The sequence below is a fragment of the Heptranchias perlo genome, chromosome 8 (genome assembly GCF_035084215.1).
Source record: "Heptranchias perlo isolate sHepPer1 chromosome 8, sHepPer1.hap1, whole genome shotgun sequence".
Lineage (NCBI taxonomy): Eukaryota > Metazoa > Chordata > Chondrichthyes > Hexanchiformes > Hexanchidae > Heptranchias > Heptranchias perlo.
The window spans coordinates 68,016,752-68,032,816 of NC_090332.1; the positions used below are offsets into that span (position 1 = coordinate 68,016,752).

A 16,065-nucleotide genomic window follows, 5' to 3' on the forward strand; every position below is an offset into this window, starting at 1 on the left:
TGGTGCCACATTATTAATGTAAAACTGCATTAACGTCCTCACTTGGGAAACCACTTAGCTGGCTACCTTGTCTCGAGCTGGGAGAATTAGTGAAGCCCAAGCTTCTGACTTGAAATTAGGAATGTTAGTAAAGCTTCAGTCTTAATTTTTCCTGAAGGTTACCCCTGGTTCCTGCTTGAGAAGACTAGACTGATGTGTAAAAACCAAGCAGTTCTGTGCCATATGTGCCATTAAATATGGTGTCCCTCACCAGAATGCATTATGCATTGCTGCCCTCTGCAGCAGAGATGTAGCAGTGAGCAGTTTTTTGTTAACGATCACTGAGCTCATTTGACAACTTGGATCAACTTAACCTCAAAGGTTAATTTACAGGACACCTAAAGAGTTGCCACTTGGAGCAACCATTGTACTTTCATGGTGAAGATTTGTTTTTTAAATAGATTTGTTTTGGCCATATGTTATGTCACAGGAAAAAATGCAGTCCGCAATGCCTTATTGTTTTGTGGATTGTCAGAACTTGGGTCTTTAATTAGCTGGAACATTTTTGTAACTAAATAAAATAGGTGGTTTTACCAAAATAGCTATAATGTCAACTAAAAGTGGTTATAAACGGCTCATAAAAGTCAACTTCTTGAAGGCAACGGGGACTGATCTAGTCTATTAGCAGCAGCACTCGAGCAAGAGTGGGACTGGGAAAGGGGAGACAATAAATAGCAATGAAGGGGAGAGGGAACGGGAGAAATGGGCAGCATGGGAGGGAACAGAATCTAGGAGTGCTGCTTTGGAGGGGTGGGACGAGGAAGGAGTGTGCTGGCATGAGGTGGGTTGGATGGAGGGGCGAATGCTTGAATGGGGATAGAAAAGTATGAACTGAAAGGGTTGCAGGAGGATGCACAAGGATGGGGATTTGGATGGGATAGTGTTACTGTGATCTGATTCCAGAGTGGGGTAGAGTACCTCCTGTAACCTGGGTTGGGGAGGTGCATGAAGTGGAGGAGTGAGTATTGGGGTAACTTTTTGGGAAGTGATGGTCTGGTTGGTCTGTTTTAGATTATTTGGACTAAAATTTATCAATTATGAAGTGTAAAGGTGCTTAAAGTTAATCGAAATGTATCATTTTCAATGTAAAGATTCTAAATTTTCTGAGGGAGCATGCACCCAGACTGTTCTCCAAATGCGCCACCAATTTTATCCTTTTGGGCTTCAATATATTTTCCCCTCCAATACAAGTGAAGGAATGTGGGGAATCCCTACAGTTTAAGTTATAATACCCGTGTAATGACTTTAATTTCCATGTCGAAGGCTAATAATCAGGGCTGTTCTTGATTTGGCAACTGTTAGTTTTTGTTTGAAGCTGTTGGTCAGCTTTTTTTAAAGTTTTCTTGGTTAGTGAAAGGGTTTGATGGGGTAGATGTAAAGAAAATGTTTCCACTTGTAGGGAAGTCCAAAACTACCGGTCAAAATCCAATAGGGAATTCAGGAGAAACTTCTTTACCCAAAGAGTGGTAAGAATGTGGAACGCACTACCACAAGGAGTAGTTGAGGCGACTAGCGTAGATGCATTTAAGGGGAAGCTAGATAAGCACGAGGGAGAAAGGAATAGAAGGGTATGCTGATAGGGTTAGATGAAGAGGAGTGGGAGGAGGCTCGTGTGGAGCATAAACGCCAGCATAGACCAGTTGGGCCGAATGGGCTGTTTCTGTGCTGTAGATTCGAAGTATATATTTGTCATTGCTCCCTCAAAGAGAAGGGAGAGAGAGGACATCTGGAATAGTAGCTAAACATATACAATGGCAGAAACCACAATAATGGCCATTTTGTAACAAGTCAAATACTGGTTTGACAAGTCTGTCTCGGTTCAATATCACTGAAGGTTTGACCAGATACAGTTCATAACTCGTGTATGTTTGAGTTTACAGTGCTTTTTGTCTATATTACAGTTCTCTGCTGTTCCAGAGCCTTTGAGCTGTCATGACTACCTGCCTGAACTATCACACGCATCTTCCTGCACAGAGCAGAAAGGCAGCACTGTGTCCTGGGAACAGCTGGAGGCCATGGAACTCCCATCTTTCCAGCCTGCCTACTTGGTCTTATGCCGAGTTCTTCTCAATGTTATTCACGAGTGCTTGAAATTAAGGTTGGAGCAGAGACCTGCAGGAGAGCCATCGCTGCTGAGCATTAAACAGGTAACCTGCCAAAACTGTCGCAGTCATAGGGCAAGAGTTAAAATTTGTGCCTGATTTTATCTCTTTCTTGGAACATTGTTGTTAGTGTGACTGCACGTGTATTTTTCTGTTTTTGAAAGTTTGTGTAGTATTGATGTGTAAACTTCTTTAGAAAGTTCACTTTCTGATACAGATGACACAAAACTTGGGAGTGTAGTAAACAGAGAGGAGGACAGTAATAGACTTCAGGAGGACATAGACAGGCTGGTGGAATGGGTGGACACATGGCAGATGAAATTTAATGCAGAGAAGTGCAAAAGTGATACATTTTGGCCGGAAGAACGAGGAAAGGCACTATAAACTAAATGGTACAATTCTAAAGGGGGTGCAGGAACAGAGAGTCCTGGGGATATATGTGCGCAAATCTTTGAAGGTGGCAGGACAGGTTGAGAAAGCGGTTAAAAAAGCATATGGGATCCTGGGCTTTATAAATAGAGGCATAGAGTACAAAAGCAAGGAGGTTATGTTGAACCTTTCTAAAATGCTAGTTCGGCCATAACTGGAGTAATAAGTCCAATTCTGGGCACCGCACTTTAGGAAGGATGTGATTGCCTTAGAGAGGGTGCAGAAAAGCTTTACTAGAATGGTTCCAGGGATGATGGACTTCAGTTACATGGATAGACTGGAGAAGCTGGGGTTGTTCTGCTTGGAGCAGAGAAGGTTGAGAGGAGATTTGATAGAAGTGTTCAAAATCATGAAGGGTTTGGATGAAGTAAATAAAGAGAAACTGTTCCCATTAGCAGAAGGGTTGAGAACCAGGGGACACAGATTTAAGGTGATTGGCAAAAGAACCAAAGAGGCGACATGAGGAAAAGCTTTTTTATGCAGTGTGTAGTTATGATCTGGAATGCATTGCCTGAAAGGGTGTTGGAAGCAGATTTAATCGCGGCTTTCAAAAAGGAATTGGATAAATATTTGAAGAGAAAAAATTTGATGGCTACGGGGAAAGAGCAGGGGAATGGGATTAACCGGATTGCTCTTACAAAGAGCCGGCACAGGCTCAATGGGCTGAATGGCCTCCTTTTGTGCTGTAGCGATTCTATGATTCTGATATTCTATAACTATCAGCAAACTGTGCCTTTTATGTTGATTTCAGATGTTTTTAGAGCTGTTTGTGCTTTTTAAGTTTTCACATAAAATACAAAATTTGCTAAATGTTTTGAATATAAATGGTTAAAATTTCTTGTGCCATAAGACTACATGTAACAGATTAGTTGAAATCAATTATAATAAATGGAACCATTGTTTTTAAGCTACTCTGTGAATGTTATGCATTAATGGTGTATTTTTCAAAACTAGTTTTACCATAAAATGTGTGTTTTTCAGCCTGACCCAGTACCTCAATTTTCAGATGATCAATAAAGCAAATATTTTTATTTAAGTATGTTGAGCCTAATCTTGCTGGAGATGGGCATCTTGCATGCACTGTTAAACTTTTCCTGCACCCTTCAGCTGGAAAATTTTTTGTGCCGTAACTTGCTGGAAGTGCAAGCTGAAAACGGGGCATCTGGGACCTTAGGGAATGACAGGACCTATAGTGTATCTCCTTAACCAATTAGATTTAAGGATTGAGAAAGAAACAGAGGACTGATGGAGGCTGAATTACAGTGTGTGAATTAGTGTCAAATCAGGTACAAAAAGAGAAATGGAGAGGGAAAGAAAGATTGGATTAAGCGCAAGAAAAAAGAGACAAAGAAACAAAAATCACATTTTAAAATTTTTAAATCTCTAAGAAGCATTTACAGCATGCAGGAATGAGACACAACAGTTCAAATTGTTCCCTTTCTGGGCCAGAAAGGTTGATTGGTATTGCATTAACCATTATTATGTCGTTAAAAGGGTACTTACGCTGTTATATTCCATCCCTGAGTTTCTGCAGCAAGTTTAATGGGCAATTAATGTGCAAATCCAACTCTTAAAAAATAACGAGGAGGCTAAGGTTGCGATGCGGTTAGTGTGAAGCAAACGGCAGAGCAGCGTAAATCAGCCAGCAAGTTCTGGTGATTTGCAACTAATGGTGTATCTCTTAATCCCCAGAACTTGCTGGCTAATTTGTGTATTATCAATGGCATGCTGGTTAAAAAAAAATGGTTATTTTTCCAGCAAGATTTGGCCCATTATATTTTTATACTGAGAAAATACTGTTGTTAGAAACAAAACAATTGTTGTTTACAAAATAATTCACCTAGAGAAATTGGATACTTCAAACAACTAGTACCCTGAGATTACATCAGAACTCAATAGTTTTGGAAATGAAGCCTGTTGTACAGGGCAAGAATATATTCTTTTTCTGACTTGTGGTCAGTTCTCAGATGGCAATCATAGGGTTTTATGTACTGTCAATAATATGTTAGAGTGCAGTGTGGTTTTAACGTTGACTTCCTAAAACCCACATTATTGGCTTTTGAAGTGCACACCCAACATCAAACTATACATGCTCATTTTTCCACTAATTTTATCTCTTCCTATTCTCTTCCTCTCTTGTAGGTTGAGACATTTTATTGAGGTTCAGTTCCATGGGCATCAGTTGCTCTCTGGTACCTTGCTCAAGTGACGGCATTTCGTGTATGAATGCCATCAGGCAAGTCAGTTATGGGGGAGACTTGATGGCCAAGCCTGACCGTCTTCGTTTGATATTCATTCATACATACAGCTAGCAGGGGTCACTGATTAGTGATCAAGAGTAGGAGCCCTGGTTGGTATTCCCCTTCCTTATGCATAGACATCGAGAATAATTGTGGTGCCCTACCATCGGCCTGGCTGAAATCAGCTAATTCAGAACAGCTCTATTTAAAACATTTTTATGTACTATCAAAAATTAATTGGTTTATTTGCCCTAATTTTATTGCCTCAATTGAAAATTGCAATCCAGTAATTGCTCATCACATGCTGATCTGGCCAATAAACTCTTCCATATTTGGCCTTATCTGTAAATGTTTCCAAATACTGCACATAATGGCTATTTGTATTACAGTTGGTCAGAGAGTGCAAGGAAGTGCTGAAGGGTGGCCTACTCATGAAGCAGTATTATCAGTTCATGTTGCATGGGATCGTGGATGAATTCCAGAGACAGCAAAAGGTTGACAGTAATATTGATGAATTTGAGGAAGATCTACATAAAATGTTGATGGTGAGTATATTAATGAGTAAAGCTTTCTATAAAGATCTAGGGTTAAAATTAACTAAATAGAGGATACCAATATCAAAGGGATCCGAATTGCATTAAATAAAAATCTGGTATACATGAATAATGAATAGGATTTACCTGAGGAAGGAGGAAGCCTCCGAAAGCTTGTGAATTTAAAATAAAATTGCTGGACTATAACTTGGTGTTGTAAAATTGTTTACAATGAATAGGAGTTAAGGGGATACTAAAATAAAGAAGTTATTAAACAAAAAAACAAGACGAGTTACAAATTATTCTGAAATCAAGCTAAATCTATCTACTAAATATAACCTAGATCTCAAGTAATTGTATTATGCCTAGAATTAAATTGCTGCAAATAAATAAATAAAAACTAGAAATGGCAGTGCAGGTTATCTGTCGGGACTGTGATATGTGGGAGTTTGTGGACAGTGAGACTGTCCCGAATTGCCACATCTGCAGGCCTTGAGCTGCAGTGCAAATTAGAGACACTCCGACATACATGGGAGGTGGAGGAATTTTTGGATCGTTTTCACCAGAGTACAGTCACATCTCAGAGGAGAGGACAGGTACAGGAAGGGGAAGAGTGTGACTGTTAGTCAGCAGGATAAGGAGAACCAAGGGGAGGTAGAGTAGGAGGTTGTGAAGACACTGGTCCTATCCAAGTTAAAGCGTACTTGCTATCTGTGAGGATACGGATGTAGGCTGTGGAGTGGACAGCCGGAATGCTATAACCCATGGCACAGTGGATCAGGAGGCAGTCCAAGATTAGGGGGTAGGGGGGGAGTGAGGAGCAGAATAGAAAAGTAGTAGTCATTGGGGATGTGGTGAAAATAACGTACGTCTGAAGATAAAAGAAAAATGGAGATGAGAGTAAAGGTCAGATCAAGGTAAGGAGCAAGGGTAATATAAAACGGACAGGGAGCAAATTCAGTTATAGAACGAGTACAAAATGACTGTTAAAAATAAAGTGAGGGGAACAATTATTACAAACAAATTAAATTGCTTGTACAGCAGTGTGCACATCCGAAACAAAACGGGAACTGGAAGCAATAATTCGTAGCGAGGAGCCGGATGTAGAAGGGATAACTGAAGTATGGCTACATAAAGAACAGGACTGGCAGTTAAATATTGCAGGATATAATATATTTAGAAAGGATAAGGAAAGAAGGGGGGTGGGGTAGTTGTACTAATTAGAGACAACATAATGGCAATTGAAAAAAGGGACATTAGTAATAAAATAGAAACTGAACCCATATGGATTGAGACAAAGGATGAGAAGAGATCGATCATGTTAATAGATCTTTTTCTACAGACCACCTAATAGTGGAAGGGAAGTGGAGGAAGAATTAGGTAGGCAATTCTATGAAATAAGTTTTTAAAAAAAACTTCAATTAATAATCATGGGAGATTTCAACTACCCCCAAATAAACTGGCAAGAAGAGGTAAGGAAAGGGGAATGGAGTTTTTACAGTGTGTCGAGAACTCCTTTCTTACCCAGTATGTAAGAAGCCCAACAAGAGAGGAATCACTGTTGGATCTAGTAATGGGAAATGAACCAGAGCAGATCAGAGAAGTCAGCGTCGGGAGAGCATCTAGGCAGTAGCGATCATAACATAATGTTTAAAATAATGATTGAGAAAGACTAAAGTAATAGATTGAAAAAAAGCTAATTTTGAGGGGATGATGGAACTAGGGAAGGTAAACTGGAAAAAAAAATTGACATAGAACAGCAGTGCGAAATATTTAAAATGGTGATCTAGAGTTCAGGAGCAATATATTCTTTTTAAAAAAAGAACAAACTAGCCCATAGTGAAACACCATGGATGAATAAAGAGCTACGGATAAAATTGAAACTGAAGAAAAAAAGCATACTCCAAGTACATAGACAATAAAGGAGAGGATGACAAAAGGGAATACGAAGAGGTTAGCAAAGAAGTAAAAAAAAATTAATTAGGAAAGCAAAGAGGAACTACGAAATTAAATTATCAAGGAATATCAAAAGAAATAGTAAAGTATTCTACAGACACATAAATAACAAAAGAAAAATCAGGTTAGGAATAGGGCCACTAAGGGATGCACAAGATAAATTCACAGGTAATGACAGAAATATTAAATAATTACTTTGCCTCAGTATTTACCATGGAGACTAACACGGTGGGCATGACATTAGAAGAGATCAAGAAAGATGTAAAGACATTTAAGATAGAAAGGGGGGAGATAATTGGTAAACTAATCAAACTTAGAGAGGATAAAGCCCCTGGCCTGGATGGATTGCACCTGTCCATATTAAAAGATGTGGAGATGCCGGTGATGGACTGGGGTTGACAATTGTAAACAATTTTACAACACCAAGTTATAGTCCAGCAATTTTATTCTAAATTCACAAGCTTTCGGAGGCTTCCTCCTTCCTCAGGTGAGGAAGGACACATCGTTCACCTGAGGAAGGAGGAAGCCTCCGAAAGCTTGTGAATTCATATTAAAAGAAGTTAGGGAGAAGATAGCAGAGGCACTATTACGTATATATAAAAATTCATTAGACTAGGAAATAGTGCCAGAGGACTGGCGGACGCTAATGTTATTCCTATGTTTAAAAAGGGAGATAGAACAAGTCCAAGGAACTATAGACCAAATAGCTTAACGTCAGAGGTAGGAACAATAATGTAATCTTTACTCATAGATGTAATAGAAAAACATCTAGAAAACGAGAATATAATGGAGTTGTCGGCACTCATTTCTGAAGGGAAAGTCATGCTTGACCAACTGTACTGAATTCTTTGAAGAAGTAACAAAGAATAGATAAGGGTGATGTCATAGATGTAATATACTTGGATTTTCTAAAGGCCTTCGATAAGGTACCACATTGTAGACTCATGACTAAGTTCAGAGCATGTGGAATCGGGACACGTAGCAAAATGGATAGCAAGCTGGCTACAAAACGGAAGAGAGAGTCGGGGTTAAGGGTAGCTACTCAGACCATCAAAAGATGGGAAGCGTTCCACAGGGATCGGTGTTGGGACCACTGTTGTTCACAATTTACATTAACGATTGGGGCTCAGGAATCAAGGACAATTTCAAAATTTGTGGACGACAATTGAGAGGTGTAGTTAATACAAAGGAAGAATGCATCAAAATGCAAGACGACATTAATAAACTTGCAGAATAGGTGCGTAATTGGCAAGTGAAATTCAATATGGATAAGTGTGAGGTGGTGCATTTTGGTAGGAAGAATAAGGAGACCACTTGCTGCTTGAATAGTAAGAGTCTAAATGGGGTAGAGGATCAAAGTGATCTCAGGATACAGATACACAAATCACTAAAAGTAGTGATGCAGATTAATAAGGCCGTAAAAAGAGCAAACTAAGCACTGGAGTTCATTTCCAGAGGGATCGAATTGAAAAGCAGAGAAGTTATGTTAAACTTGTATAGAACCTTGGTTAGACCACGCTTGGAGTACTGTGCATGGTTCTGGTCTCCATATTATTAAAAAGATATTGAGGCATTGGAGAAAGTGCAAAAAAATTCACGAGGATGATACCAGAATTGAGAGGATATACTTAAGAGGAAAGGCTGAACAGCCTGGGGCTCTTTTCTCTAGAAAAGAGAAGGCTGAGGAGTGACCTGATTGAGGTCTTTAAGATAATGAAAGAGTGTGATAGGGTAGATGTAGAGAAAATGTTTCCACTTGTAGGGGAGTCCAAAACTAGAGATCATAAATATAAGATAGTCACTAGTAAATCCAATAGGGTATTTAGGAGAAACTTCCTTACCCAAAGAGTGGTAAGAATGTGGAATGGGCTACCACAAGGAGTAGGTGAAACAAATAGCATTGATGCATTTAAGGGAAAGCTGGATAAGCACACAGAGAAAGGAATAGAAGGATATGCTGATAGGGCTAGATGAAGTAGGGAGGGAGGAGGCTCGTGTGGAGCATAAACGCTGGCATTGACCAATTGTGCCGAATGGCCCGTTTCTGTGCTGTAGACTTGATGTAACTCAATGTAAATCACATGTTTAGTTTAAACCTGGATTTCACAATTTTTCATTTGAAGCTGACACATTTTACCATGTTAGACAAGCACATTCAGAAGTACATTACTGTGGTTGTATCTGAAAATGGATTCTATGGCAGCTGCAAGGAAATTAGCTGATTCAATTTAACGTTATTGTTTTATGCATTTTGAGTTAATAGGGGTGGAAATGAACTTCCTGTAGTTTGTAGTCGGTTTCATACTAGTACTGCTGTCAAACTGCTGCCTCCCATTAATTTAAAAAAAATCTGAGCCATGTCTTTCTAAACGTTTGATAAGTTTCTAGCTTATTTTAAGCTATGTACTTGTAAGGTTAATATAATTAACCATCTAACTTGTGACAAAATAGAATGAATCTTGCAATGATGATTTATGTAAACTGTGTTCCACAGTTGTTTGCTGTATGAATTTTAAATGGCTAAATTGTTATAAATAGCATAACTCTGTGTCTCATCAATGTGACCTTCATATGCTTATAGAATGTATGTTAAAATCACGACAGCTCAGTGGTATAAAATCTAAAGCAGTAAAACACAACAGCTTGAATGTGAAATATAGGTTGCTTAAAATGGAATGCAACCAAATTTAAAAAGAAGGTAAATTTCAATTTACCCATAAACATAATTTTTTTCAAGCCTCTTGAACTGTCTGCTTTTATGTTGAGAACTCCAGTCTATAACATTACAGTTGGAGTACACCATTGCTTCTCCTTTCCTCAGTATATTCTGAGTGATAATTCAATTCCATTGTGATGTCCATATGGTACGTATTCTGTAATTTTATTAATTGACTTTGTACATGATTTTGATTCTAGTAAGTCTGTACGGGGATTAGTTTTTCCTAATGTTCTCCTGTTTACCCCTCTTCCTGTCCTGAAGGACTGGTGTTAAGATGCAATTCTACAGAAAATGGCCACCTTCCATTACCTTGCCAAAATGGCTGCCTACATGTGAGCCTAGTCCGAGAGGGCAACTGTGCACACTCCTGATTTTTAACTGATATCCACATGCAGACTTTTCAGCAAGGGTCACTAATTAGTGATCAGGAGCAGGTTTTTATTTAATCGTCTTTTCCCCCCCCCCCCCCAAAAATCCGTATTCTGGGAATGATGAGGTAGGTTGTAGCATCTCCACATCCATCCTGGATGAGATCAACTAACTCAACACAGACCACAGATCAAAAACTAGGAACTTCATGGTCTGTATGGATTGGGATGACATGCTCCCCTGAGCTGTCTGGGAGCTCTAGTGGGTTTTTAAAAAAATATTTTTCATCCCTTAGATTCTCTTGGAGCGTAATTTGCCAAGAGCTGCTCTGTGGCCAAGAAAACAAACAAGCAACAACCTACTCCAGCAATTAGCAGGTGTGTTACGTGACTTGCCCTGAGTTTCTGCCCTCCCCCTCTCTGGTGACATGGCTAATGGGAATTGTGGGTTTGAACCAATGCTGTTCACCACAGTACATTTGACCATCAGTACACTGCACCACCAGGCTGTCTCTAAGATTTGTGTGTACTGGTGTTCATTTTTAGCTTCAATCTTCTCCTTTGATTTTGGTATCTTTATAATTATCACTTAGGCCCTTTAACTGTTTTATTCATATAGTTGTCTTTTTTGGCTGTGCAGATATAAAGTGGCATGGAGCCAGTAACTATATTGCCGTATAATTTTAAATAATCTATTGCAGCAAAGACACTGCTACATGCAGTGTTGGAAGAGGCACGATATGAGTACCACTGGTGTAAAGTGTTAAAACATGCATTGAAAAACGTTTGCAAAATACAGCTTTTAAAAAAAAAAAAAAATCTTTTCAGTGCTGTGTACGTTTCCTTTGATATTCTAGGTTTATTTTGATTACATGCGGAGCTGGATTCAGATGCTACAGCATTTACCTCAAGCCTCCCACAGTCTGAAGAACCTTCTAGAAATAGAATGGAATTTTACCAAAGAAATAACCCCTTGCATACGAGGAGGAGAGGCCCAAGCAGGAAAGCTCTTCTGGTAGGATCTATGCATTCAAAAATGAATGTAGTTAACAGTAGTCGGAATGTATTTTGCTAAATCAGGTGATCAAACCCCGTATTCTTATCAACAATATTACTGATTGTTTGCCAAGCTCTATGGACAAAGTCGTATTCATTTACTGTATTTTGGGTTTTTTTCAGACTATGGAAAATTATTGATTCCTATATTCAGACTATGTGCAGGATTAATGCAGTTGTCTTCACTTATGTAAAATCTTACATCTTAAATATATTCTGAGGCTAGGCTGAGCATATTTGAGGCAGGGAGCGTATAGTGCACTTCTGTCAGATAACTTTAATCCTTCTACTCAACAATTATGAGCTGGTAATCCCCTCCAGCTTCCTTTTTCCGGTACTTTGAAGCACAGCCCTATACCGTGCTTATAGTTGGCACAGGTAGGCTATGTTTATGGTTTCCGTCGTCTTCCAATTTTCTCTTCACTTCCCTGAGCAGGATGACTCATGCTATTGTTGCCAGCAATCTTCAAATAACTCAACCAAGTGACTACTTTCATGTGTGAGCCTAGATAATGGGAGTTGCCAACATGCTTGTCTGTGGAAGGCAACACAACCAAGCCTGAGCCTGCCCCTCCCTTGGCATGTGTGCGTGTATGCTTGATTGTGCCACTGGATAGCAATTGAGAGCAGGAACTCTAGCTACTCATTCTCTTCCTTTACCCTCCTCTCCCCATGCCCTCAGCCCAAGGGCACTGACCCCCATCGTGCCCCCATCAGAGCCCAAAAGAGCAAAGATGAATTAACTCAGCACAGACCATGTATCATGCCTGGGATCTTCCTTGTCTGTGTGGCTCAGTACTACCCCAGTCTTTGAAGGTAAAATTAGGACTCGTTGCAATCTTGAAGATGCTACAAGTATTTTACTGGTGAAGTGCTTTTATCAGAGAATCTTACAGTATACAAACAGGCAATTTGGTCTTTAAAGTCTGTGACAGAATTTTCTCCACAAAAGCCACTCTCTTAATCGCTTCAATATATCCTCATCCTCAAGCAACTATCTAATTTAATTTTATAAGAATTTATGGGCTCAGTAACAGTTTGTGACAGAAAGCAACACATTCTAAACATCCTGTGTACCTTGAGTGTAACAGCTTAACACTAATATTATCTTTATTGCCCTGTCCTTGCTTTTATTATTAGGAATGAGGAAGGGACACGAGTTTCAGCAGTCACTCTGTTGAGTTCTGGCCTCAATTGTGGAGTGTCTCTTTTTCTGTTTTCAGCCATTTGGCTAATGCCATATTTATACCGCAGCACACTTTTACTTGAAGCATTTCTGCAATGTGCTAAGGCCACTGCTACTCTTGAAATCTATACTGCTTATATTGTTGGGGGAGCAGAGACTTCACAGCAGTGGTAGCAGTACTTACTTTCAAATATGCAGTACAACAACAACTTCCATTCATATAGCATCTTCAACGTACTAAAACACCCCAAGGCGCTTCAGGAGCATAATCGGACAAAATTTGACACCGAGCCACAAAAGGAGATATTATGACAGGTGACCAAAAGCTTGGTCAAAGAAGTAGGTTTTAAGGACCGTCTTAAAGGAGGAGAGAGAGGCGGAGAGATTTAGGGAGGGAATTCCAGAGCTTACGGAATAGACGGCTGAAGGCATGCCAGTGGTGTGGTGAAGGAAATCAGGGATGCACAAGAGGCCAGAATTGGAGGAATGCAGAGATCTCCGAGAGTTATGGGGCTGGACGAGGTTACAGAGATAGGGATGGGTGAGGCCATGGAGGGATTTGAAGATAGTGCAGTTGAAAAGCGGCGATTGTGACTTTAAGTCAGAAAAATAGTGTAAAACTGCTTGCAAGTCAAGCAATGCAAAAGTTCCGTTGTTAGCCTACATGGGTGTCATTCGTTTGATTGCCATTGGTGTGGTGGGTAAAACATCTTTTGTGATTGCACTCTGCCTGTTTTATGTTACGGTGCTGCTGCCAGAGTTCTGGCTGCCTTCGCTGTGAGTGCTGCAACATAGGTGCCTTGTAAGAGCAGATTATTTGTCTGTCGCAGGAGGCACACATCACGGAGGCGACCTGCAAGGGAGTGTATGTCCTCATCGGAAGGCAACATAACATCACTTCAAAAAAAAAGAGTAACGGCAGAGGGAGAAGAGAAATTTTTCCCTTGTTTGCCTGGCCAATTCCTCACCTCTCTTTGATGTGTGTGGGGAAACACAAGGATTGGCAAATTTGCAGAAGACACAAAAATTGGCCATGTAGTTGATAGTGAAGAGGATGGCTGTAGACTCCAAGAAGATATCAATGGGTTGGTGGAGTGGGCAGAAAAGTGGCAAATGGAGTTCAACCCAGAGAAGCGTGAGGTAATGCACTTGGGGAGGGCAAACAGTAAAAGGGAATACGCAGTAAACGGGAATATATTGAGAGGGGTAGAAGAAGTGAGAGACCTTGGAGTGCATGTGCACAGGTCCCTGAATATGGCAGTAGAGGTAGATAAGGTTGTGAAGAAGGCATATGGAATGCTCTCCGTTATTAGCCGAGGTATAGAGTACAAAAGCAGGGATGTAATGATGGAACTGTATAAAATGCTGGTAAGGCCACAGCTGGAGTATTGTGCACAGTTCTGGTCACCACATTACAGGAAGGACATAATTGCTCTGGAGAGAGTGCAGAGAAGATTTACAAGAATGTTGCCAGGGCTTGAAAATTGCAGCTACGAGGAGATATTGAATAAACTGGGGTTGTTTTCCTTGGAGCAGAGGAGGCTGAGGGGTGACTTGATTGAGGTGTACAAAATTATAGGGGCCCAGATAGAGTAGACTGGAAGTACCTGTTTCCCCTAGCGGAGAGTTCAAGAACTAGAGGACATAGATTTAAGCTGATTGGCGGAAGGATTAGAGGGGACATGAGGAAAAACTTTTTTACCCAGAGGGTGGTGGGTGTATGGAATTCACTGCCCGAACTGGTAGAGGCAGGGACCCTCAACTCTTTTTAAAAAGTACCTGGACCTGCACCTAAAGTGCTGTAAGCTGCAGGGCTACGGACCGGAAGGTGGGATTAGAATGGGCACCTGGTTGTTCTCCGAGCCAGTGCGGACACGATGGGCTGAATGGCCCCCTTCTATGGTTCTATGATAGCCCCGATGTCATCAAAACCATTCCTTCTTCCTTCTACCATAATGCAGCCATTAATGTTGAGGATAAGATGTGAAATCCACCCCACCCCCGCCCTATTACCAGACCAAAATAACCTTGCTGTTGGGAAAGGCTTTAAAACAGACAGATTTGAAGTCTGACTGCCTTGATTGGGGTGAGATATTCTAGAATTATAATTTCCACGCTCCTCCTAATGTTAATATGGTTGCAGTTATATTTTAAATGCATCTTTTTAAATGTTCATCCATTTTGTTCTGGCTAATTATGGTTTCTGAAAGTGTGTTAGACTTGGTCAGATGTTGTTTATGCTGAGTGTTTAAAAATAAAACTTGTTTTCAATTTTTGCCCATCTTCTAAATGTCTAGTTCTCTTACTATATAGTTATAAATGAGCCTTGTATTTTTTCATTAACTGAACAATTGTTTTCCCTCATTCCTTCAAAATATTTGTTATACAAATGCTTATGATTTAATATGTTTACGTATGCTTCAGGATCTGGGTGTTAGCAGTGAAGCAATGAACTCTGTTCAGGAATGACTCTGTACATTATGTTCTAATTAGCAGTTTGCAACTGTTGCATAGTTTAACAAACACCTTGTCATTTTGCTTTTCTCCAATTAGCGATATAGCTGGAATGCTGCTAAAGTCCACTGGAGAGTTCTTGGATTCCGGCCTCCAGGAAAGTTGTGATGAATTCTGGGCAAGCGCTGATGATAGTACTGCATCAGATGAAATCAGGTGCTGGAAACATGGTCATAATCCTTTAACAAGTAATAACACAAATGTGACCTATTCAGTGCTGTGGTTTAAGTAAACAGGATCACTTTTTAATCAGAAAATATTTGTGAGGAGTTACCTTGAGTCTGTTGCAAATTGAATTTGAACATGACTTGCAATACTACGCTGTAGTAATATTACAAGTGATTGGAATTTATTATGTGCTTGTTCCTGTGGTCATTTTCAACTGAAGTTAGATGAGGATACCAATGAAATAGGTTATTCTGTAAGAAATATTGACCCCATATCACAGTGGTGGGGGAGAGAGGGGGTTATTTTAATTGGAGCTGCTGTGTGTAACCTGAGCATGAGCAGTGCAGTTGGGCTGCAGTTTCCCTATTTTAAATTTTTTGTACAGATGCACTTAGTTAGTGACAGTATGTAGACTCACTCTACGGTTTTACAAGTGCTGAGTCCCCTCTTTCAGGTGGGGCATTCTTCAGGGCCAGGAGATGATTAATTTGTCCCTGGAACAATAAGTCCAAAACAGCAGTTTTCTTTTTTTTTGTATTTCAAAGCTTTCATTACATACAAGGAAAATGTTGTGGAATTCTGCATAATTACACCAGGCAAAGAGGTGTCTTAAAATGATCACATTTGATCTGACAAAAAAAAGTTTGATCCATATAAGGATCATTTGGAAGGATTAATTGTCTCTCATACTTGCTGAAGGTGTTATCAGCTGTAGCTCAGAGGTAGCTGTCTCACCTCTGAGTCAGAATGTTGTG

General features: G+C 40.0%; 1 protein-coding gene across 1 annotated transcript in view; it reads left to right on the forward strand.

Moving 5' to 3' along the window:
* map3k4 (mitogen-activated protein kinase kinase kinase 4) overlaps nucleotides 1-16,065 on the forward strand; it is a 180,241-nt gene that overhangs the window by 109,527 nt on the left and 54,649 nt on the right. Inside the window, exons 4-7 of the mRNA XM_067989234.1 lie at nucleotides 1,941-2,186; nucleotides 5,200-5,355; nucleotides 11,244-11,401; nucleotides 15,182-15,298. Coding sequence (XP_067845335.1) covers nucleotides 1,941-2,186; nucleotides 5,200-5,355; nucleotides 11,244-11,401; nucleotides 15,182-15,298 — 677 coding nt within the window. The remainder of the gene's footprint in view (nucleotides 1-1,940; nucleotides 2,187-5,199; nucleotides 5,356-11,243; nucleotides 11,402-15,181; nucleotides 15,299-16,065) is intronic.